The sequence below is a fragment of the Protopterus annectens genome, chromosome 7.part0, assembly GCF_019279795.1.
Source record: "Protopterus annectens isolate FY-2018-M chromosome 7.part0, PAN1.0, whole genome shotgun sequence".
NCBI classification, from domain to species: Eukaryota; Metazoa; Chordata; order Ceratodontiformes; family Protopteridae; genus Protopterus; species Protopterus annectens.
Genome location: NC_056739.1, coordinates 1,481,674,568 through 1,481,701,520, shown reverse-complemented (window position 1 = coordinate 1,481,701,520; position 26,953 = coordinate 1,481,674,568). Strand labels below are relative to the sequence as shown.

Here is a 26,953-nt window from a genome sequence, read left to right as displayed (position 1 = left end):
GTTGGAAGAGACAAGTCTGTCTGACTATCCTCCCCGGACCCAACAAGAGAGCACTGGCTCCAAGAGTCCTCAATCGGCACCAAAGATGTCAGTGAACGGAGTCAAAGACAGTGGAGCAGGCATCTGCTCCGAAGGTTCCACAATCAACAAGTCCGACTCCTCTGGCTCCGAAGGACCGGTATGGCTCGATGGTGGAAAAGTTGTAGCTGGTATAAGTCTTTGGCTCCGAAGCCAGCTGGGTCGGAGCCGATAAAATTTTTGCAAAAGCCGGTGCCTGTAACAGCTTCTGCACCACACAATCCAGATCAGAAAAGGCTAATAGAAGGACCGAAGGTGGTACAGATTGTAGTAAAGGACTCTTAGGAATTTCAGATAACTGTTCCAGGACTGGGGACCGGCTCAGATAAGACTGTTCCGATGTCTGTGGAGCCGAAGTCGAAGATTTCTTTGAATTTTTTTTTGTCTCAGAAGACTGAGGACTTACTGGATCCATCTTGGTCACTCAAAGCTTCTTGGAAAGGGTTTCAACAAGCCTGTCTATTCATTTCTTCTCTCTCTCTCCTGCAGGACTCTGGAGGAGAAAGAATGGCATATGGAACAGCTATCCTGTAAATGCAAAGCTCCTAAACAGTACAAACAATTGACACAGCTGCCAGTTACAGACATTTTTTGGCCACATTTAGGGCACTTTTTAAAAGCCTGACTTGGGATGCTCATCTTGGTCAGCCATTATTGTATCCAACAGAAAATTACTATCAACTATGAAAAAAAAATTTCAACAGTAAGTCATCAAAAGCCTTTTAGAAAATTCAGGCTAAGTCTCACACACAATGTATCTAAATATTAATGTGACAGAGACTCTGTCTAAAGCACAGTTTTAAATGCTAAGCAGACTACTGAAAGAAAGATAGCTGCTATATTCATAGGGCGTCCACCTTCCATGCCAGAGGATCAGGCACTCTGGCACAAAACTTAGGAAGTTGTCTGCTCATACTGGAAGCAAACAAATCTACTTGATGCTCAACCCCACTGGTAGATGATGTCCAAAAACACATCCCTGTGCAATATCCATTTGTGGGATTAAGTCATGGGCCTGCTCAACATGTCTGTCACAACATTCTGACTGGAAGGAATGTAAACTACCTGTAGGGTAAGTTGATACTGAGCAGCCTACTCCTAACCCTCGAGAGCCAAACTGCACAGGAGATATGACTTGCCACCCCCCCCCCCCGCTTGCTGACATACCAAAGAACTGTGGTGTCTGTGAACCACTTTAGTGGAAGAAAACGAGGTTGAAAGGCTTACAGGGCAAAAGTGAGAGCTCTCACTTCCTGTGTGTGCGCGCCTTCATTTGGGAAGGCGACCACATGTCTTGAACCTTCCAAGATGCAAAGGTTGCCCCCCATCCCATGTCCAAGCCATCCGTGAACAATTCCTGAGACGGAAGAGGAAATTGCAGGGGAAGCCCTGAATTCAAGGTAACCTGTTGAATCCACCACTGCAATTCTTTTTTCAAGCACGGAAGGAGAGGAATAACAATCTAGTGGATGAGCATGTTGCATCCAGATGCAACTGGAATTCTCTCATGTAAAGTCTGGCTAGAGGTAACGTGGGAAGAGTGGATGCCATGAAGCCTTGCAGGTGAAGGAACTCCCTGGCTGTCATGGACTGAAGTGGAATGATGGCTTGAAAGCAGTTAGAGAGATGACCTTCTGAGGATGCAAGGAAGCCAACATCCTTTATCTGTATTCTGCATCCTAGGAAGACATGAACTTGTAAAAGAGTGAGAAAGGATTTTTTGGAAATTTGTGAATCCTAGTCTTCCAAGAACAGACTCTGAAATGAAGGTTCTCTAAAAGAATGGAGAATGAGCCTGCAGAAGGTCATCCAGGTATGCAAAGGTTTTACGAGCCCTGAGTCTGCAAAAGGCAATAAAAGGAGTTGAGCATTTTGTGAAGACCCTTGGTGCCATAGACAGACCAAAAGACAAATGCAAAAATTTCCTGTAGAGAGTATGATAAGGGACGTGAAGATAGGCATCCTTGATGTCCAGGACACCATGAAGACCCGAGGAAGAATGAAAAGAGGCAGTGTTTAAGTATGCAAAAGGTGGGGACCTTTAGAAATGCATTTAGATTTGACAAATCTAGAATGAGTCTCCAAGGACCATCTTTCCCAGGGACTAGAAATATTCTTTAAAAGAATACTTTACCTATTTGGGAAGGTGGCACTTCTTGAATGGTTCCCTGAGAAATCAAGGTGTGAATCACCTGAGGAAAAATTCCAATTGATGTTTTGGGGGCAGAGGAATACTCCTGAAGGAAGTCTCTTCCTTACCATGAAGCGTCCTCAGAGAATAATAGAAAGAACCCAGGAGTCTTGGGTGATCCGTTTCCAAGCAGAGGAGGACAGGGAAAGACACAAGGGCAGAGGGGTCTGACTGCAAAGAGGTTGGTAGTTGTAGACTACCTGGCTTGCTTGGAAAATGAGCAGGAGAAGTAGAAGTATCTTGGCAGTGTAAGGTTCTCTGGCACTTTTAGATGAAGGGCTTGACAGCTTCCTTACAAATGGAAATTTTGAAGGATAGTTCCTTTGGCATTCTGGAACTGCTGACAAAAATATGTTTAAGGTCCTGGAGCTCCTTTGCCCTTTTCTTGCAAGGACTTGAGTTCTGCAGTTACAAATCCAAACAAGGCCCTGGAATGTAATGGAGCATCCATAATTTTAGCATTGATATAATCTGGGGTAGTAGCTGGAGTCTCAGCCAAGAGTACCTCCTCATGACACAGCCAATGCAGTAGCTCTGGCAGATGCTTCCACTGCATCACAGCTGCACTTAATGGAATGACATGTCACTAGAGCAGAAGAACCCAAAATGGAAGAAAGCTGAGACTGGGTGTGGAGTCTGGAAGCTCTGAAATGAGCTTAGTGGCTTGAAAAGAGAGAGTTAAGGTATATTCAGTCATAGACATCTGGTAGTTTATGGCCCTCAAGATAAGTGTGGCCTAAGTACACACTTTTCCCCAACCTTTCCATAACTTCTCTCCCCTTATCTGAGGGGAGAAGGAAAGCTGAGGGCTTATCTGCAGCCACAGAGAATGTAGCTGGATCTGCAGAAGGGCACTTAAAAACTTGCAGTCTTCTGGAACCTTGTCAACCTCATGCCCCTAAAAGGCCAGATAGGTTTTACAGTTTGGACACTTAGAAACAGATGTGAAAGCATCCAAGAAAGCTGGTAGCACTGGAGGTACTGCAGAGGGGGAAGGGGAATCCATATGTAGCAGATCACATTTTTTTTGTATTTCAGAAACCTGAGAGCAACTCCACTTGAAAATTTCTCTCATCTTCACAACGGTCTCACCAAAGGTAATATCCTCCCCAGGCATTCTGTACCGTTTGACTACTCCTCTGGGGAAGCGTACCCCCAACGGAGAGGACATCTGGGCAGAATATGCCAGAGACTCTTCTCCAGAGGAAACATCTTCATCTGAGGAAGCCTCAATCCTAACTTTTTTGAGGAGAAACTGGAAGAAAGGAAAGAGAATGGAGAGACTCATGCAGATTGTCTAAAACCCATAAAAACAAACAGCCCTTGAGAAAAGGCTTGCCAATCAGCAGAATGTTACAGAGAAAAGAAATGTTTAGTATTTTCTTTAGTGGAACATCAATACAGTGGAGAGACGAGGGTTCCGACCTATGCCTACATTCGATAATCATACTACAGACATCTTCATGTACAAGATTTATGGAACTACACGAAAACCTTCAGAGACTGAGCCTGGGTTTCCCCTGTACACCCATTGTGGATGTCTGCATTTCCCCTGAGAAAACGTACCATCAGGAACTTTGCAGCCACCACAGCAATGCCTGCAGAGCAATCACTGCCTTCCTCCAAACAGGTCTCTGGGACATAGACCTTGGGAAAGACATCCGGAACTGAAGGAGCAGAGACCTCAGACCTACATTTCTTGGCCTTTTTAATAACAGGCTCACCTGAAGGGCCTGATGTACCACTCACGGTGTCGCATACTAAGCACTTAAGGCATTGGTTCTCTAAATATAAACAGAAGCAACACAGCTGCGAAGGGTCTTTGGAACAAAGGTTTTTGAAAATAGCACAACACAATGACTCTTGCAAGATCAGCCCAGGCAAACAAAGCTCACTTAGGATCCATCTACTGCCTCCTAAAAAAGTGACTGATTGGAGGGACAAAACCCCCTTCCATCACTGCACTTAAATGAACCTTTTTAAATCTGCAGAGTCGCAGACAGGAAGAGCAGGAGGACTTCAGTCTACAGGGAAGAGGCTCCAAGACTCAAGTTTGGAAGAAAGCAGCCAACAAAGATCTCTGAAGTTCAACAAAACTCTAACCCACCAGAACAGGAAAGCAAAGGATAGAGCCACTGCCAATGAAACTCATTTACCTGCTCCTGCAGAAGGTTGCACAACTTAAAAGTAGTAACCAGCTAATTTGCCAACACCCAACAATCCATCACTCACAAACCCTTTTCTTCCCCATTTTGCCATTGGGGTCAGGGTGTCACTTCAATAGTGACAAACTAAAGCCAAGGTTTACACCAGGAGGCTAGCCCTGCTGCAGTAGCGCATGCATACGCGCGCGCACACACATTATGCACCGTACACACGCACACACAGTGTGGACACACCCACGCACAGCGTTCACACACACGCACAGTCTTCACACACACCCACACACACATTTCACACCCACAGTCTTCACACACACCCACTTTTCCCACACCCACACACAGTCTTCACACACACTTTTCACACCCACCCTTTTTACACCCACCCACTTTTCACACAAACACTTTTCACACACTTTCCACATACACAGTCTTCACACACCCACCCACTTTTCACACCCACCCACACCCACTTTTCACCCACCCACACTTTCCACACACAGTCTTCACACACTTTCCACACACGCACTTTCCACACACACTTTCCACACACACATGCACACTTTTCACACCCACCCACACCCACTTTTCACACACACTTTCCACACACACAGTCTTCACACACACACTTTTCACACCCACACAAGCACACTTTTCACACCCACACAAGCACACTTTTCATACACAGTCTTCACCCACACACAGTCTTCACCCACTTTCCACACACACGCACTTTCCACACACACACAAGCACACTTTCCACACCCACCCACACCCACTTTCCACACACACACTTTCCACACACAGTCTTCACACCCACACAAGCACACTTTTCACACCCACCCACTTTTCACACACCCCCACACCCACTTTCCACACACTTTCCACACACACTCTTCACACACACAGTCTTCACACACACTTTCCACACACACTTTTCCACTATTCGCACACACTTTTCATAGGTTCATAGGTTCATACTAGGCTATCTGCCCTAGGGCATTTATAAGCCTAGCCAGAGTGTGTGTGGCTTTCACCACCCCTTAGGATGAGAATACTATACCCATTAGTTGGCTGTGCCTCTGTCCAGCAGTGATACAGAGATGATTCCCGGGGTAAACCTACGATCTCCCATCCACACGTCAAGATTTCTCTTGAACAGAGTCAGTGAGGGGCTCTGCCTCACATGGACTGGGATTCTGTTCCATAGTGTAGGGAGTCTCTGGGTAATGAATCTGTCCCTCCAGCACGTCCTATTTATATCCGTGTTGAGGTTTAAGTCTCTTGCTCTCGTGGCTCTGGTGGATTTGGATTTTTTGAGGTGGAGCATGTCCATTAATTCCGGGTTGGACATGGCCTTGTATGTCAGGCACAGATCACCTCTGAGCAGACGGTATGCGACTGAATAGAGCTGGAGTTTCTTCAGTCGGGCATCGTATGACATATGTTTGAGCCCCTTTATCCTTTTGGTGAGGAACTTTTGGGGTCTTTCCAACTGCTGCAGGTGTCGGGTAAGGTACATTCCGAATGGGGCGTTGTACTCAATCATTGGTCTGATAAGTGAAGAGTACAGGGTACAATGACCTCTCCTGATCTGGATGTGAATCCCTTCATGATCAGGTGGGCAATGTAGAAGGTCTTCCTAACCACTTTGGCAATGTGAGTGTCAAAAGAGAGGTTACTGTCAACTTGGGTCCCCAGGTCCCTGATAACTTCTTCCGTGTTTAATGGATTACCACCTATGTGGTAATTAGGGGTTACCTTGTTTTTCCCAAAGGGTATGACTATACATTTTTTGGCACTTAGCTTAAGGCCATGGCTCTGGCACCAGTTATCCATTTCTATGAGACCTTTCTGGAGGATGTCTGTGTCTGATGGAGTGTCAATTATGGTGCCCAGTTTGCAGTCATCTGCAAATTTTGTCAGCCACAATCCCCCTATGTTTGGCTGCACTTCAGAAAAATAAATGCCGAACAAGAGGGGGCCCAGGACTGAGCCCTGTGGGACACCGCTCGTGACCGGCTTAGAGTCTGACATGGCACCAGCAACTCTAACCCTGTGTGTTCTGTCCTTGAGCCAGTTTGCAACCCATCTTGTGACATATGGGTTTACATCTAAGCTGGTGAGCTTTTCTATGATGCCCGAGTGGGGGATTGTGTCGAATGCTTTTGCTAGGTCAAGGTAGGCTGTGTGAACTGCCTTACCCTCATCAATGGCCTTAGTGACTGTTTTGAAAAAATCGACCAAGTTCAAGAGGCAGGATCTGCCCTTGACAAAGCCAAATGGGTAGGATCCAGTGTCTGTAGGTCCTCAATGTCTATTTATGAGTTCCATTATGATCCTCTCCATAGCTTTGCAGACAAGGCTCGTCAAGCTTATGGGGCGGTAATTTCCATGGTCCGTAGAAGCACCACCTTTGTGGAGTGGGACCACAGTTGCCGTACGCCATTCTTTGGGTACGTATCCTGTAGTAAGGCTAAGATTAAACAGCAGCCTTATGTGTGGGTTTAGTTCCTCATTGAGTTCGTGTAGCACACAGCCGGGGACACCGTTCGGTCCCATTGATGCTGTGTTTTTTGCTTTAGAGAGAGCAGCTCTCACCTGGGCATCTGAGATGTTTGGGAGGCTAGACTCTGGTGGGATAGATATTTCTCCTTTTGGGGGGAGGGAGGGGAGAAATTTGCACTGAACCTGTCTGCCAGTATTGTTGGCAATGTCTGTGGGTTCAGTAATTTTTTTATCATTTTGGACTAATTCTGAGCATATCTGGAAGTTTCCACCCAGGTTTCTAACATAGCTAAAGAAGGCTTTATGATTGTCTTTTGTGTCATTAGCGAATTTTCTCTCAAAGTTGGCCTTGGATGATTTTATGAGTGATAGTAGTTTTTTGCTAGTATTGATCAGAGATGCCTTCCCATTTAGGGATTTTGCTCTGTCATGTAGTAGCTTTCTCCTCTTGTTGTAGAGTTTGTTTATGGCTGGAGTCCACCAGACCGGGCACCTGCCTTTGGTGGAAAAGGTCTTGATTTTATTAGGGATTGCTTGATCCATACATTCCTGGAGGTGCTCGTAGAAGGCATTTGTAAGGGTTTCAGCAGCGTGGGTTGTGGTTTCCACTGGCTCGGGAGCCTTGAAGGATACCACTCCAGTCTTAAGAAGTGTGAAGTTTGCTTTTGAGAAGTTCTTCACTGTGGTCTTTTTTGCTGGGGTGGGGGCGGGATGTGGATCTCCAGTGAGATTAATTTATGGTCTGATCTCACCAATGAGGGATATACTTCGGTGTGGAGCATTTTGTCCCCATGTTTGTGATGATCAGGTCTAGTATATTTTCTCCTCTTGTGGGAATGGTGACTAGTTGTTCCATAGCATTTGAGTTTATGAACTCAAGGAACCTTTGGGCTAGGGTGTTGGGGCTTGAGTAATGTTCCCAGTCTATGTTTGGGTAGTTGAAGTCACCCAATATGATGGTGTTTGGAGAGACATTTATACTCTCCAGTGTCTTCAGGAAGGCTGTGTGGGTTTCCTGAGTTTGAGAAGGTGGTCTGTAGCATGTTACAAACTGTAGGGCAGTTTTACCTATGGTTAATTGCATCTGGATGGTCTCCGATGCTTCGTGCGTTGCCACTAACCTGGAGGTGTGGGTATCCTTTATGAATATGGATACTCCCCCTCCTTTTGTAGTTCGGTCCGGATTTTGGGGCGGAGCATGATATGAGGTATAACCTGATAGTGCTGGGGTGCTCTCAGGAGCCTTGAACCAGGTTTCAGTCACAGCACAAACATCGATGTTCTCCATACTGAGGAGGGCTTCGAGGGCGTGCATCTTAAGGTTTAGACTTCTGGCATTGAGCAGTATTACCCTTAGTTTTTCTCCATTTTTGTTTTCTAGGGCGGTAGGTTTATCATTTGAGCCTTGCCTAAAAAAGGCACTATGGGGGTGGCAAGAGCCTTTGCCAATATCCGGAAGCCCAGGGGTGACAGGTGCAAGCCGTCACACACAGAGTCCACACACACACCTCTCGCACACACACCTCTCGCGCACACACACCTCTCGCGCACACACACCTCTCACACACACACACACCTCTCTCACACACACACACACCTCTCTCACACACACACACACACCTCTCTCACACACACACACACACACCTCTCTCACACACACACACACCTCTCTCACACACACACACACACCTCTCACACACACACACACACCTCTCACACACACACACACACCTCTCACACACACACACACACACACCTCTCACACACACACACACACACCTCTCACACACACACACACACACACCTCTCACACACACACACACACACCTCTCTCACACACACACACACACACTCTCTCACACACACACACACACACCTCTCTCACACACACACACACACCTCTCACACACACACACACACACCTCTCTCACACACACACACACACCTCTCTCACACACACACACACCTCTCACACACACACACACCTCTCACACACACACACACACACCTCTCACACACACACACACACACCTCTCACACACACACACACACACACACCTCTCACACACACACACACCTCTCTCACACACACACACCTCTCACACACACACACACCTCTCTCACACACACACCTCTCACACACACACACCTCTCACACACACACACACCTCTCACACACACACACCTCTCACACACACACACACCTCTCACACACACACCTCTCACACACACACCTCTCACACACACACACCTCTCACACACACACACACACACCTCTCACACACACACACACCTCTCACACACACACACACACACACACACTCACACACACACACACCTCTCACACACACACACCTCTCACACACACACACCTCTCACACACACACACCTCTCACACACACACACACACACCTCTCACACACACACACCTCTCACACACACACACCTCACACACACACACACCTCTCACACACACACACCTCTCACACACACACACACCTCTCACACACACACACACACCTCTCACACACACACACACACCTCTCACACACACACCCATGTACACACACACACACACACACACCCCCATGTACACACACACACACACCCATGTACACACACACACACACCCCCCATGTACACACACACACACCCCATGCACACACACACACACACCCCATGCACACACACACACACACACACCCCATGTACACACACACACACACACCCATGTACACACACACACACCCCATGTACACACACACACACCCATGTACACACACACACCCATGTACACCCCCCCCGTGTGTACACACACCATGTATACACACAGACACACCCCCGTGTATATACACACACAGACACACCCCGTGTATGTATACACACAGACACACCCCCGTGTATACACACACACAGACACACCCCCGTGTATATACACACACACAGACACACCCCCGTGTATATACACACACACAGACACACCCCCGTGTATATACACACACAGACACCCCCCGTGTGTATACACACACACACACCCCCCGCGTGTATACACACACAGACACCCCCCGTGTGTATACACACACAGACACCCCCCGTGTGTATACACACACAGACACCCCCCGTGTGTATACACACACAGACACCCCCCGTGTGTATACACACACAGACACACCCCCGTGTGTATACACACACAGACACACCCCCGTGTGTATACACACACAGACACACCCCCGTGTGTATACACACACAGACACACCCCCGTGTATATACACACAGACACACCCCCGTGTGTGTGTATATATATATATATATATATATATATATATATATATATATATATATATATACACACACACACACACCGTACATATACACACACTTTTGGTCAGTTTAGAGTATTCAATCCACCTACTGCATGTCTTTGGAATGTGAAAGGAAACCGGAGGAAACCCATGCAAACACAGGGAAGAGATGCAGACTCCGCACAATGTGAATAAGTAAAACGGGAAACCATACGAACAGGCACACCCAACAAAATCAATATCATAAAGCTAACAGCAAACTGTGTGAAGGTCAGCAAATATTAAAATAAGACGAGAAAAATACAGTTTTGTACCTACCATAAATGTAGATGTTCGAGTGTATAAACTGCTGCAGTCATTACACTTGGGTTATCCTGCCATCAGGCGGTTCCCCAGTTGGCCTGAGTTCCAAAGTCTTGGTCCGGCATCTGTTGCTGTCGCCTCCTCCCTGACGTCAGTGCAACAGGGGTATGCAAGATGCAGCAGACACCATTTTCTTCAGTTTTTCTTGCCCCAGATGTCAGGTGCCTGTAAATAGGTAGGCAATTCCAACTGCTAATAAAACATACATAAGAAAAGCAAAAGACAACTTACAGCTACCAGCAAATACTCCCCATAAGTAGTAAGGGTAGGAGACATAGGTACATACCAGCCAGTAAGAGGGGAAGGCGGGAGGGTAACCTGGACTGCAGCAGTGCACACACTCGAACATCTACATTTATGGTAGGTACAAAACTGTACTATGTTCATCGTGGTACACTGCTGCAGTCATTACACTTGGGTAGAATCCCAAAGCTGAGGTAGGTTGGCTGGTTCTATAAGGCATTAGAGGTGGCTATAAGGCCCTGCAGCACTGCAGTGGCAAAGCCAGCTCTGGATTTAGAGTACAGGCAGATGGTAATGCTTGGTGAAGGTATGTGCAGAACTCCAAGTTGCTGCTTCCAAAATATCCTTGGTAGGTACTCCCCTGAGGTAGGCAGTTGAAGTGGCTGTTGCCCTGGTGGAGTGAGATCTAATGCTGCTAGGTACAGGTTTTCCATGGTATGTGTAGCAGAACCGTATACAATGTCCTATCCATTTTGAAATAGTCTGTTTTTAAATGGCTTTTCCTTGTGCTCCTGCAGCATATGCTAGCAATAATTACTCAGATTTTCTGAAAGCTTTGGCTTTGTCCAAGCCGAAGCGTAACTGCCTGTGAATGTCCAAAGAGTGCAGTAGTCTCTCCCCTTTATTCTGTGGTTTAGGATAAAAAGTTGGCAGGTGAATAGTTTGGTTTAAAGCCACACTGGATACCACCTTTGGCATAAACGTAGGGTTAGTTCTTAAAAGGCACCCTGTCCTGGTGGAAAATGAGGAAAGGTTCCACTGCCATTAATGCCTGTAATTCTGAAACTCTTCATGCTGATGTTATTGCCAGGAGCAGAGTAGTTTTCCAAGAGATGTATTTTAATTCTGCCGTGTTAGCTGGCTCAAAAGGAGGTAAAGTTAGTTTTTCTAAAACAAAGTTGAGGTCCCAAGTTGGAGTAGGTGCTCTACGGGCCAGTCTTATGTTTTTAGCCCCTCTGAGGTACTGTTTTAACAGAGGATTTGAGAAAATTGGTGGATCCGCGTTGTAGTGAACAGAGATGGCAGACGCGTGGATCTTGATGGATGAGAAGGAGGGGCCTTTGTCCAGCATCTCAGTTAAGTATTGTAGTATCTGAGGAATGTTTGGGACAAGAGGGTCAAAGCTGTGAGCTTGGTTCCAGGCACAGAATCTCTTCCATTTATCCGAATAGGTTTTCCTGGTACTAGGTCTTCTGGCCTCCAGAATGACATCCATAACAGCTCTGGAGAGAGGCATTGCTTGCTTGACTAAGGAATCTTCCATGCAGCTAGGTTTAAGGTCTTTAGCTGGCTGTGTAGTATTAGATTGTTGTGCTGAGTCAGCAGATGTGGGATTTGAGGCAAAATCCAGGGTGGTTCTTATAGGCTCATAGGTAGGTACTAGGCTATCGGCCCTAGGGCCCATACAAACCTAGCCAAAAAATGTACCCTGGCTTTCGCCACCCAAGAAATTTTCCTGTGCCCCTGTCGAGCAGAGCCATAGAAGTGATCCTCGGGGTGAATTTCCCATTTCCCATCCAACATTAATGATTTTTCTTCAAGAGTGCTAATGAGGAGCTCTGTTTGACATAGATAGGTAGTCTGTTCCAGAGTATGGGAAGTCTCTAGGACAGGAATCTATCCCTCCAGCATGTTCTGTTTATTGTGGTGACAAGGTTTAGGGTCCCTAGAGCGTGTAGCTCGGAGGGATTGGGATTTCCTTAAGTGGAGCATGTCCAACAGCTCTGGGTTTGACATAGCTTTGTATGTTAAGCAGAGATCGCCCCTGAATAGGCAATATGCGATGGAGTAAAGCTGCAGTTTTTTTGAGACGGTCTGCATAGGGCATCTGTTTGAGGCCAGTAATCCTCTTTGTGAGGTATTTCTGTGGTCTTTCCAGTTGTTGTAGAAGTCTTGTGAGGTACATACCAAAAGGGGCGTTGTACTCTATAATGGGTCTAATGAGTGATGAGTAGAGGGGAACTATGACCTATTTTTTTCTGGATGAGAATCCTTTTGTGATGAGATGAGCCACGTAGAAGAATAAGCTCCTTAAAATTGGATACCAGTGCTGGCGTGGCCAGTCTGGTGCAATCAGGATCACTTTTGGCTCTTCTTGCCTGGCTTTTATGAGTACCTTTGGCAGGAGAGGTAGTGGTGGGAAAGCGTATACCTGTAGGTTCTCCCAGCTGAATGAGAGGGCATCCACTTTCCATGCTTGTTTATGGTAACTCCTTGTGCAGAATTTTTGTAGCTGGCAGTTTATTGGGGGATGCAAACAGATCTATGTCCGGGCTCCACCATTTCTGTGTTATCATTCTGTATATTTGTGGATTCAATTCCCATTCGTGGGGATCCATGATGTTTCTGCTTAAGTAGTCTGCCAGTGTGTATTTCTCTCTCCTGGCAGGAATTGCGCTTGCAGATGAACTTGAAGGTTTATAGCTGTGTTTCACAAGGTCATGGCTTGTCTGCATAGGGGGTAGGAGTGACTGCCCCCTTGCTTGTTTATGTACCACATAACTGTGGTGTTGTCTGTCTTTAGCAGTAGTTGTCCTGGATGCAGCAGGTCCTTGAAAGCTGTAAGGGCATTTTGTACAGCTAGCATATCTCTCTGATTGATGTGCAGATGCCTTTGTTCTGCGGGCCACGTGCCCTGAATACATTTGCCTGCCATGTGTGCTCCCCAGGCGTAATCCGATGCATCTGTTGTCAGTGTTTGCCTGGCTGTGGGTTGTGTAAAAAGGCTATCCCTTGTTGAGGTGACAAGCTTGAGCCCACCATTGAAACTCCTGTTGAAGGCACGGTATTAGTAGCATAACCGTTTCCAAACTTTGACAGTGTTGAGACCATACATTCTTTAGGTACCATTGTAGTTTCCTCATATGCAGTCTGGCATATGGAATTAGTGGTATGCAGGATGCCATGTAACCCAAGGCCTGCAGAATTTTTCTTGCGGGGAGTTGGGTCTTTGTTGCCATCAATTGAAAGTATTGAGTTAGTTGTCCTTGCTTGTCTAGCATGAGATAAGCCATCTGGGCCATTGTGTTCAAGCTGGCACCCAGGAATATAATCTCTTGTGTGGGCACTAGTTTTGATTTCTTTTCGTTTACTGTGTACCCCAGGCAACTTAACTTTTTTTTTACAAATGCCAGATGCTTTAGAAGAATGTCCTTGCTCTCTGCTTGAATCAAGCAGTCGTCCAGGTACGGCTAAATTTGAATTCTTTTCTGTCTGCAAAATGCAATTACTGGTGCCAGGCACTTTGTGAAGACCCTGGGCGCAGTAGATAAGCCAAAGGGCAGTGCAGAGAATTGGTAGTGCATTGGACCAGCTATGAATCTGAGGTATCTTCTGCAGTTTTGTCTGATAGGGACATGCAGGTATGCCTCCTTGAGGTCCAAAGTCACGAGCCAAGCTTTCTTGCCCAGCATGGGAAGAAGCTGCTGTAGTGTCAACATTTTGAATTTCGGAACATCCAGGTAAGTGTTTAGAGAAGAAAGATCCAGAATGGGCCTCCAGGCTTTGTCCCTTCTGGGTACCAGAAAGTGTCTTGAGTAAAATCCTTGTCCTTGCTCCTGTGATGGTACCTTCTGAATAGCTCTCATATCCATGAGTGCTGTAATTTGTTTTTGAGCCTCTGCCCATTGATTTGGTAGCAGATTTGGCATTCCTTTTAACCTTGGCAGAGTGTGAAAGTGGAACCTGTAACCTTGAAAAACAATGTTGAGAACCCATTTGTCTTCGGTGATCATTTGCCAATTGTGGTAGAAAAGTGCCAGTTTTCCTCCCAAGGGGACTGCCAAGAGGGATTTGTTTGGCAGCTGTAGTGGGAAGTCAATGAGCTGCTTTTTATATGGTTGGGGCCTGTCTTCCCCTTCTTTCTGGCCTGATGCAACCCATTGTCGAGGCCTGTAAGGACCTTGTGTTTGACCTCTACCTCTTGGGTGTCTGTATCTTCTCTCTTTGAGGTCTGTCTGTAATTGGAAAGGACCAATTCTTAGCTGGCCAGTTTCTGCTAAATCTAGGAGGCTGACCCTGTAAGAAATCCTTCACCGTTTGCATAGGTTTTGCCTTATCCTCCATTTTCTTTAATACCTCTTCTGCCTTAACTCCAAATAACACATCCTGCTGCAAAGGTGCATCCAATAATTTTGCTTTAACATGATCTGGTAATGTATGTTCTTTTAACCAAGCATGTCTTCTAATGACAGAGCCTTAACTGCTGCTCTGTAGGAGGCCTCTAGAGAATCAAAAGCACATTGCAAAGTATGCTTTCCAACTTGTTCAGCTGCATGCAATAAATCCTGCATTTCTTTAAAATTAGGAGGATCCGATTCTGGAAGCATTTTTTGTTTTAACTGAGACAGTAAAAACTGCTGATATTTTAGCATGTGAAACTGGCAATGTAAGGCTCTCAATGCTAAAGTTGCAAACTTATATACTTTCTTTCCCCATTGGTCTAATGCTCTGGAATCTCTGTCAGAGGGGACTGGATTCTTGGCTGATGAGGCCTTAACTCCTTTGGGTCCCTGAGAAATAGTTTCAGGGTCAGCTACAGGGTTTTTATACAGAAATTTATGAGAGTCAGGGACTCTGTAGTATCGGTCAGGTTTAACAGGGGCTGGAGGTAAGGAATCAGGATTTATGCTGGACCAAGACTTTGGAACTCAGGCTGACTGGGGAACCGCCTGACGGCAGGATAACCCAAGTGTAATCACTGCAGCAGTGTAACACGATGAACATTTACTAGTACCACACTAAAAAGCCACATCAATGCTCATTACCCCTAGAATCAAGCTTTGTAACACTGCACATGCTTTCACCACTGAGGCACATACTCTTTGGCATGCTCTACCCATTAACCTAAAGTTAATAAACTTATTCCAAGCTCAGAAAAACTCAAAAAAATTCATCCAAGCCAAATGCTCCTGCTTCAACATAGGGCACATCACTTAACACTATCCCTATCGCCTTTCCAAATCTCATTTCCCCTCAAGATCGACCCACTTTAGAAACAGTCTATAACACACTACACTCTGCTTTGTTCACTAAAATGTATACAGTTTTTCCTTTTTAACTAATCTAACTTACTCTTACTGCTTACATTTCCGTACTTTGTAAATGTCTTGTATTTCATTCGAGCTGAGCCTGAAATTGGTCAGTATTGATCAGTGCACTACCCTGTAAAATATACATATACATGTATGAATAGTATGCGCATGTGTGTACATATGTGGCAAATATGGTCAGTGACCTATACTACACATCTAAATACGAGAAAGGGATGTTTCTGAACTAGAACCAACAAAGTAGCCTGGGATATTTATAATCTAGATGAATGCATTCGATAACTGAAACAGAAGGTGCTGGTCCATCCCAGCAAATTATTAACTACCATGTTAACCATGCACTGCAAGCCAAGTCCTGTTGGTTAAAGACCAAATGCTCGTCATCTGATCATATAGAGACTTCTGATCAGGGACCCATTTCAAAACACAAGTTATACTTTTCATGCTCTTGTTTTTATAATGAATTCCTTTCTGAAATCCATACTCACTCTGATCCAGCAGCCATGTCAGAGTAGGATGTATCCGGTGTGGTAACTCCCAGAGGGACTGCAATGCTCATGACGTCCTACACCACGCTCAGGGAAGGGTCACGGGGTCCAAACCACAGCCACTGACCACAATGTGGGCAGGAAGCCGCAGAGTTGCGGCCAGCACTTGATGGACATGAGGAGACCTATAGAAAATAGACAGTGTTCGTTATCATCCAAAGTATTTTAATAAGCAGCAGTCCCAAAAAATGGTTAAGCGCCTTCTTCCCCAACCAGACATCTGTGCGTTTTACACATCAACAAACAAATTCACAGCTTTACACAGTACACTCATTTAACAAAACTTCACTAATGACAAAGACGACTCACTGAGAAATACTATACAAATGGTGTTCCTGGGTACAAGCACAAAAGTACAGTTGAACATCTACATTTATGGTAAGTGTACACAAGTGTATTCACTGTTGCAGTCATCACTTTTGGGTTATCTGCTTGCAGTAGCCCTAAGTCAGCCTGATTAACAAAGTCTGGGGTCCTGCGTCGGCTGCTGTCCCTTCTTCCATGACGTCAGGTCGTCAGGGGTATAAAACATGCAGCCGACACCATTACATTAATTTTTCTTGCCCCAGATGTCAGGTGCCCCCTTAATGGGAAGCAATTAAATCTATAAATATACAAGGTTATACCTCCAACAAAAAAGCAAATACCCCAAAAAGCTTTTGAAGATAGCAAAGGAAAGTAGATATATCCCAAAAAAAAAACGGGGTGCTGGAGGGAGGGTAACCAGGACTGCAACAGTGAATACACTCTAACATCTACATTTACAGTAAGTGTACACAACTGTACTATGTTCATGTTTCATTGTTGCAGTCATCACTTTTGGGTAGATTCCCAAAGCTAAGGATGGGAGGAGGAATTTAAACAGAATTAGGACCAGCTAAAAGGCCCTGCAAGACTGCAGTGGCAAAGCCAGCTCTGGATTTAGAGAAAATTGACAGATGGTAATGCTTGGTGAAAGTATGGACAGAACTCCAAATAGCAGCTTCTAGATTGTCCCTGGTAGGGATGCCTCTGAAAAAGGCTTTAGAGGTAGATGCAGCTCTGGTAGAGTGGGGTCTGATCCCCTGTGGGATAGGTTTTCCATGGTGTTTGTAGCAGAAATTAATGCAATGGCCTATCCATTTGGGAATGGTTTGCTTTGAAATGGCCTTCCCCTCTGCCCCTGCAGCAAATGCCACCAGCAGTGGATCAGATTTCCTTTGAGGTTTAGTTCTGTCCAAGTAGAATCCAAGTTGTCTGTGCACGTCTAAGGAGTGCAGAATCCGTTCCCCTTTGTTCTGTGGATTAGGAAAGAAGGTTGGCAAATTATGGACTGATTAAAGGCCACACTAGATACCATCTTGGGCATGGAGGGATTGGACTCGAGGGACACCCTGTCCGCATGAAAGATGATGAAAGGCTCCACTGCATGAGGGCCTGTAATTCAGATATCCTTCTTGCTTGAAGTGACTGCTAAAAGGAAAGCAGTTTTCCAAGAAAGGAATTTTAAGTGCGCAGTGGCAGCTGACTCTAAAGGAGGAATGGTGAGCTTTTCCAATACAAAGTTGAGGCCCCAGGCTGGAGTTGGAGCTCTCCTGGTGGTCATAGATTTTTGGCCCCTCTGAGGAACTGCTTAAACAGTGGATGACAGAAGAGGGGTGGTTCTGTGTTATGAGATGGCTGAGACGTGAATTTTGATGGAGAAAATACGCCTTTATGAAGCATCTCGGTTAGGTATTGTAAAATCTGAGGTAAATTGGGCACTGTTGTGCTCATCCCTTGAGACTGGCTCCAGGCACAGAATCTTTTCCATTTATCAGCGCAAGACTTTCTGGTACTAGGCCTCCTTGTCTCTAAAATGATATCCATCACTGGTTTACCGAGGAGAAATTATGTAAATTAGCCAGGCTGCTAGATTCAATGTTTGAAGTTGAGGATGCAGAATTTGGTTCTCCTGCTGAGACAATAGAGTAGGAGTCTGACGCAGGTGCCATGGGGCCCACAGTGACACACTGCGCAACAGGGGGTACACCAGTGTTGGCGTGGCCAGTCTGTTGCAATCAAAATTGTCCTTCGTTTGTCTTGTTTGATCTTTAGTAGTACTTTGGAGAGCAGAGGAGCAAAGGCATAAACTGATAGGTTTTTCCAGCTGAAGGACAGAGCATCCACTTTCCAAGCTTGCTTGTGGCGAGTCCTTGTGCAGAATTTGTCCAACTGATAGCTTTGGGGGAGGCAAACAGGTCTATATCTGGGCTCCCCAATTTGCTTGTCAACATGTTGAAAATCCTTGGTTTCAGTTTCCACTCGTGTGGGTCCATGAGGTTTCTGCCTAGTTCGTCTGCCAGTGTATTTAGTTTTCCTGCAGGAATTGAGCTTGTAAATATCCCCGATAGCTCAGGGCTGTGTTCCACAATGCCATGGCTAGTCTGCAGAGGGGGTAAGAATGTGTACCCCCCATGCTTGTTTATGTACCACATAACAGTGGTGTTGTCTGTCTTTATCATTAATTGTTCTGGAAGAATGTGGTCCTTGAAGGCTGTCAGAGCATTCTGTACAGCTAACATTTCTTTGACTGATATGCAGGTGCATTTGACTTGGGTTCCATTTGCCCTGAATACACTCCCCCGCCAGGTGGGCCCTCCCATGCAAAGTCTAACGAGTCTGTTAAGGTTTGGGCGGCAGGGGACAGTGTGAATGGTAGTCCACTGTTTTGGTGTCAGGCCTCCGCCCACCAAAGGAACTCTAGGCTTAGGCAAGGTATGATAGGAATCATTGCTTCTAGATCCTGTGAATGTTGGCACCATAGGCTTTTGAGATACCATTGCAGTTTCCTCATATGCAGCCTTGCAAATGGAATTAGAAGAATGCAGGAGTCCATGAAGCCCAAGGCTTGCAGTATTTGCCTTGCAGATGACGGCTTTTGTGGCCACTTGCTTGAAGTAAGTTGTCAAATGAATCAGTTTCTCTGGTGTGAGGAAAGCCATCTGGGCAGTTGTATTCAAGCTTGCTCCCAGGAATACAATTTGACAGGGTACCAGTTGTGATTTTCTTTCGTTTATGGTGTACCCCAGACAAGTCAGTACCCTTTGAACAAAGGCCAGATGATTTAAAAGCATCTCCTGACATTTTGCCTGAATTAGACAATCATCCAGATAGTAGTATATTTAAATATTTCTTTGCTTGCAGAACGCAATGACTGGAGCCAGGTACTTTGTGAATACCCTGAGCGCAGTAGATAAGCCAAAGAGCAGTGCAGAGAACCGATAGTGCATGTAGCCTGCTTTGAAGCATAGGTATTTTCTGCAAGACTCCCTGATAGGGATGTGCAGGTATGCTTCTTTTAAGTCTAGTGTTGCCAACCATGTATCTTTGCCTAGCATAGAAAGTAGCTGGTGAGTCAGCATCTTGAATTTTGGAATCACCAGAAAGGTATTTAGAGTAGAAAGGTCCAGGATAGGAAGCCATGTATTGCCTTTTCTGGATACCAGGAAAAGTCTTGAATAGAACCCTTGTCCTCTTCTGGTACCAAATGAATAGTCAGCCCCCATGCTTAAGAGAGAGAGTACTTGATTTGGGGCCACTGCCCACTGATTTGGGGGTAGATCTGGCCACCTGCTTTGTGTTGGTAAGGTGTGGTAGTGCAATCTATCCTTGGGACACTATTTAAAACCCATTTGTCCTGGGTAAGGAGTTCTCAATGTTTGGCTTGCAGACCATTCTTTCCACCTAAAAAAGTATTCAGTTGGCAAGTGCTTGGAAGTTTTAGAAGCAAGTCATTGATACGTTTTTCCATATGGGGGAGTCTTACTACTCCCTGATTTGGGTGCGGAAACCTCCCACTGCTTAGTCTTGTGTGTCCCCTGGGACTGAAACCTGGGGTTTCTGCTATGTCTGGGTTTGGCTTGAGAAGACCTTGAAGAGGCTGGTAAGGACCAATTCTTAGAGGGCCAGTGCCTACTAGATCTAGGAGGCTGAACTTGTAAGAAATCTTTTACAGTTTGCATAGATTTAGCTTGATCTTCCATCTTTTTAAGAACTTCCTCAGCCTTGTTGCCAAACAGGCGGTCCTGATTTAAGGGAGCATACAACAATTTAGCTTTAACATGATCAGGTAAAGATTGCTCCTTAAGAAAAGCATGCCTTCTGAGCACAGAACCAGCAACAGCAGCACTGCAAGAGGCCTCTAAAGAATCAAATCCACATTGCAAAGTATGTTTTCCAACCTGTTCAGCAGAATGCATTAAATCCTGTAAGTCTATTTTCCGCACAGTCAGGAATAATCATTTTTTTGTTTAAGCAATCCAGTAACATGTTGTTGATACTTCAACATATGAAACTGGCAGTTTAAAGCCCAAATGGCTAAGGTTGCAGAAGTCTAAACCTTCTTACCCCATCTATCCAGGGCCCTGGAGTCTCTATAAGAAGGGGTAGGATTTTTAGCAGTAGAAGCCTTAATGTCCTTGGGTCCCTGTGAAATAGTCTCTGGATCCGCAACAGGATTTTTAAAAAGAAACTTGTGTGAATCAGGAACAGTGTAATATCTGTCAGGTTTTCTGGGAACAGGAGGCAAGGAATCAGGGGCCAAACTAGATTCCGAAAAAGCATCAACAATGTCTAGTACAGGAGGAATAGCTAAAGGCCTATGCTGAGCCAGGAATAATAAATCCCCAAGCCTCTTTTCTGTATCAGAAAAATCCTGGCTTTCCCAGTGGAAATGCTCCCTTAGAGTATGTAGGGTTTCACCAAAAGAAAAATCCTTTGGAGGGGAAGCAGAAGGAATAGAGTCCTCTGCATCAGAATCCTCATAAGTAGATGAGGGCAAATCCAGATCATCAGAAAAATCAGAATCCTGGTCAGAAGATTCATAAACTTCAGTCCTAGGTCTCTTAGAAGGGGGAGGCTGGCTTCCCCTGATTAGAGTTATAAGATCTTCAGCCATTCTTATTTGTTTTTTTTAGGCATAGAGGCCTGAGCATGTGGCCTGGGCATTATTTTTTTAGGCATGGTTTGAGATTTAGATCTAAAAGAAGGAGGCGTTGGGTTTAATATGCACGCCCATAAGCCCAAATACACCTCAGAAGCCGGTGCCTGCACAGCGGCTCCAGACCCATCCAAGATAGCTGAAGCATCTCATGACATACCGGACTCCAAATGGGTATCAGTAGAGGCCTGTGAATCAGAAGTAGCGGATATCAGGGGCTTCGAAAGTGCCTCACTGAGTACCGGTGAACTGGCGACTGGCTTAGACGTGTCGGCAGTTTTGGACCTCGGCGGCCTCTCTGGCTTTATCCTTGCATTTTTACAGAATCTCTGTAGTCGGATGGCTAACCGACATTTCTGGATAATTAAACAGGGAACCGAAATATTTAGAGGTGAAAATATACTGACTGACGGTGCGCTGAATAAATAAAGCACAAAACCGACAGCAAGGTACGTCACTGTCAGGGCCTAAGCAAGGAATACAGTATGAATGAAAATCTTTATGAGGTATTTGCTTTCCACAAGTAATGCAATTATTAACTTTTATTGACATCGGTAAGGAGCAAGAAAGTTTCCCCAATGGGGTACTTTGCTTTAGTTGAAGACTTCGGTTCTGAAACTCGAAAACGAAAATTTCAGGAGTCGACCAGCACTTGCTAACTGCTTCTGCTTCGGGCACCGCAAGGCAAGAAAAACTGGTGTAATGGTGTCGGCTGCATGTTATACCCCTGACTACCTGACATCATGGAAGAAGGGACAGCAACCGACGCAGGACCCAAGACTGTTAATCAGGCCAACTGAAGGCTACTGCAAGCAGATAACCCAAAAGTGATGACTGCAACAGTGAAACACAAAGAACATCTTATAGATGAACAGATTTTCAGTGCAGAGTACTGAATTAAGTACTCAGTGAATTCAGAGTTCAAACCACAAATTCTGAAAATCATCTATGCAAATGTCAGAGTGAAAATAAATATAATCAGTTTAATTAACCAAATGTCTAACTGTAAAGACCATAAGTGTTTTAGTTTGTACCATGCAACTTATGAGGTATGCTTGCTTACAACTGCAAGAAGCTGCAAGTCCCACTGTGTGTACTATTTTTCTGGGGATGTAACATTAAATAGCAGGCATAGGGTCCTCAAAGCATACTTAAATTCAGATCATGCAATAATGGAATCAGGAAAGTGTTCACATTCCCAAAAGAGGTTTCAGTTGAGCTGATCTGCAGTAGATCCACTAACATTTCTTGAAACCAAATTGCCCTAAAAATCAAATGCGTGGCAACACCACCACCATTTCCTCAAATGCATTCATTACACTTGTGTGCTAAAACAAAAAGTGGTTTTGAGCAACTGTGCACTGCAAATCAGGGAAAAACATTTTCTGCAGGAGGGCAACCCCCAACCCCTGCACCTCTATTATTCATAAACTGATTGCACTTTCTCTGAACTGGAGCAACTGACAAAAGTGGCAGCAGTTTCTCCTTGACACAGCAATCTCTATTCAACTAAAGGGCATATAGTTTGAAAACACAACCGAGCCAACAGTACAATCAAGCTCAACCTACATGGAAAAACTGGATATCCAGCACATGATGGCAACCAGTACGTAGTAATGTTCAGACAGTAAGTGCCAACTATACAATTAAGTCTTTATGGCTACTCCTGTTATTGGTTGCCACAGCAGATCAGTTTCTATTTCTTCCTGTCCTTTGCATCCTGCTCTGTCACACCAACCACTTGCATGTCCTCTCTCACCACATCCATAAAAATAATCTTAAGCTTTCCTCTTACCTGACATCTACATCTTCACCTAATATACCCAGAATCCCACCTCAGCATATGACCAAACCAAGGTAATCTCGCCTCTCTGGCTGTCTCCAAACCATCCAACCTGAGCTGACCCTCTAATATACTACTTCTAATCCTCTCCATCCTCATCACACCCAGTGCAAACCTTAACATCTTTAACTCTGCCACCTCCAGCTCTAACTCCTGTCTTTGTCAGTGCCATTCTCCAACCTATACAACATAGCTTGTCTCATTACCATCTGGTAGACCTCTTTCACTCTTATTGGTAAGCAGTATGTCAACAAACCACTCCTTACACTTCTCCATCCACTCCACCCTGCCTGTACTCTTCACCTCTCTACCACACTCACCATTACTCTTGCGCCAAAGCATTTAAACTCCTCCACCTTTGCAAACTCTACGTCCTGCATACTCACCATTCCTCTGCCCTCCTTCTCATTCAAAAACGCATTTTGTCTTAGTCCTGCTGACCTTCAATCCTCTCCTCTCTAGAGCACATCTCCACCTCTCCGGAGTCTCCTCAATCAGATCCTCTCACTACAAATCATAATGTCATCCACAATCAAAGTCCATGGGGCCTCCTGTCTGATCCAGTCTGTCAACCTGTCCATCACTACTGCAAATACGGGTTCAGAGCTGATCCTTGATGTAATCCCACCTCCACCATGAAAGCAGTCACTCCTACCACAGACCTCACCACTGTCATACTGCCCTCGTACACATCCTGTACCACGCTTACATACGTCTCTGCCACTTCTGACTTCCTCATACAATACTACAACTCCTCGCTAGGCACTCTGTCACATACTTTCTCCAAGTCCATAAAGACACAATGCAACTCCTTCGGACCTTCTCTATAATTCGGCGTCAATACCCTCAGAGCAAACGTCACATCTGTAGTGCTCCGTCCTGCCAGGAAACCTTACTGCTGTTCACCAATAACCTCCTTTAACCTAGCTTCCAATACTCTCCCCCATAACTTCATGCTGTGGCTTACCAATTTTACCCCCTCTGTAGTTACTACAGCTCTGCACATCACCCTTACTCTTAAAAATCAGTACCAATACACTTCTCCACTCCTCAGGCATCCTGCCACTTTCCAAGATTTCATTAAACAATCTGATTAAAAACCCTACTGCCATCTCTCCTAAACACCTCCATGCTTCCACTGGTATGTCACCTGGAGCAACAGCCTTTCCATTTTATACTCTTCATAGCTGCCCTTACTTCCTCCTTGCAAATCCGCTGCACTTCCTAATTCACTTTCTCCACATCATCCAACCTTCTCTCTCATTGTTTTCTTTCATCAGCCCCTCAAAGTACTATCTGCTCAAAACACTACACTTGCGAGCATGTTTCCCTAGTTATCCTTCATCACCCTAACCTGCTGCACATTTCTCAGCTCGGTCCCTCTGTTTAGCCAGTTGGTACAGGTCCTTTTCTCCCTCCTTAGTGTCCGATCTTTCATACAACTTACCATAAATGCCTTAGCCCTCAATACCTCTCTCAACCATACACCATCTCTGTGTACTCATGTCTACTTAATCCTTCTCACAATCCCACATCCTTCTCCAACCTCCTCTGTATACTCTCCTGTACTTCCTCATTCCACCACGTCTCCTTGTCCTCCATTTGTCCAGATGTCACACCAAGCACCTTTCTAGCAGTCTCCCTTACCACCTCTGCTGTGGCTGCCAAGCAATCTGATAACTTTTCACTGCCACCCAGTGCCTAACTGAACTCCAACTTACAGTTATAGTATTCAGAAGATAAAACACCACTCTTTTTCAACGATAAATTACTGAAGTTTTTTTAATGTGAGCACTTTCGCCCACTTACAATGAAGGAACTTCATCAGATGTCTGCTGAAGTTCCTTCACTGTACGTGGACTTAAGCACCCACATTAAAAAATGTTAGTAATTTATTGTTGAAAAGTGATGTTTTATCTTCTGAATACGTTTGCTGTTTTGAGTCTTCAGTTTTTAACAGCTTGTTCACCTTACAATTATCCTTTTTCAACTATACAGTTAACACAGTGCTACCATATAAACCACAAATGAACAAACTGCTTAAAGATGTCACCAAGTTTACACGGCCATACTGAAAGTGTCAAACCAAGGCTATTGGAGATTTATTGCTTTATAACATTTCAATGTGTAGCAAAAAAGGTTACACAGATGCTTGAAGAAATAACCGCATTTTACTGCTACATTTTATTAAACAGCATTTTGCATCCACTATCAGATTAAAGTACAGTTTTGTACACTTACCATAAACATAGACATTAAGATTGTATTCACTGTTGCAGTCCCAACTTCTGGGATTTTCTGCTGTGGAAGCCCTTGGCCGGCCCAACTAACAGAGTAAAAATCTACCTTCTAATACTGGTGGATGCCCTTCTTTCATGTCAGTACGCGTGGATATAAAGGGAGCCAGCTGACACTATTACATCAGTTTTTTCTTGCCCCTTAAAAGGTAGGAGCCTGTAAGGATGAAGCATAAGCACGGCACAAAGAGAAAAGGGGGCCTGCAGGGTAAACACCCAGTTGGCCTCTGAATAGTGCAGAAAATAGACACAGACTACTACTGTACATAAAAAGGAGGAAGGGAAAGACTGCAACAGTGAATACACTCAGACATCTACATTTATGGTAAGTGTACACAACTGTACTATGTTCTTGGTGTTTCATTGTTGCAGCCCTGATTTGTGGGATGATTCCCTAAGCAAAGATAAGGGTGGAAGGCAGATTATGGAAAAGAGAAGATGCCCTGCAAGATTGGCAGTGGAAAATCCTGCTCTAGACTTTGAGAAGGCTGACAAGTGGTAGTGCTTGGTAAAGGTATGCACACAGATGACAAGCAGCAGCTTCCAAAAATGTCTTTGGTAGGCACTCATTTCAGGAAGGCAGCAGAGATGAAGTGGCACTAGCAGGGCGAGTCCTTACAGTTTCAACTGTAATTAAAGGAAATAAGGTGGAAGATCCACTTGGAGATGGTCTGTTTGTAGACGGTTTTCCCCTCAGAGCCAGTGACAAAGGATAGGAAATTAGACCAGCTCTCTGTGAAGGATTTAGTTCCGTCAAGGTAGTAGCAAAGCTGTCTGTGCACATCCAAAGAGTGTAGGATGCTTCCCCATTTTGAGGCTTGGGGGAAAAGGTGGGAAAGTGTACTGCTTCATTCAAGGATGTGTCTGACAACCTTGGGCATAAAGGATGGATAAGTTCTGAGTGATACTTTGGGTGGAATGAGAAATGCTTCCACCACCATGACAGCTTGTAGCTCAGAGACCCTTCTAGCTGAGGTTATAACCAGTAAAAGCAGTCTTCCTGGTTAGACATTTTGAATCTCAAGGGGGGGGGTAGCATCAGTCTTTCTAGAACAAAACAGATACCATGGATGTGTGGGTTGTCGCCTGGAAGGTCTGAGGTGTACTACTCCCCTAAGGAACTGTTTCATCAGAGAGTAGTAAAAGACAGGAGGAAGTGTAGGAAAGTAGGCTGAAATAGAGGCATGAATCTTGACAGAAGAAAGGTTAGGCTCTGTCCATCAGGGTAGCCATGTAATCTAAAATGGCAGAAATACTGCCCAGCTTAGGACCGAGGCCTTGCTGCGGACACCAAATGGAGAATCTTTTTCCACTTGGCAGACTGATTTCTTAGTACTAGGTCTTCTAGCCTCTGAGAATGTCTTGAGCTTGTTTGCTTAAGGTGATTAGTATTTTGTGGAATTAAAACTC

General features: G+C 45.1%; 1 protein-coding gene across 2 annotated transcripts in view; it reads right to left on the bottom strand.

Annotated features, from left to right (window-relative positions):
• Positions 1-26,953, bottom strand: part of SETD5 (SET domain containing 5) — a 2,687,190-nt gene that overhangs the window by 2,473,726 nt on the left and 186,511 nt on the right. For both annotated transcript variants that reach the window (XM_044078031.1, XM_044078032.1), the window contains exon 2: positions 16,384-16,568. In XM_044078031.1, coding sequence (XP_043933966.1) covers positions 16,384-16,454 — 71 coding nt within the window. In that variant the 5' untranslated portion in view covers positions 16,455-16,568. The remainder of the gene's footprint in view (positions 1-16,383; positions 16,569-26,953) is intronic.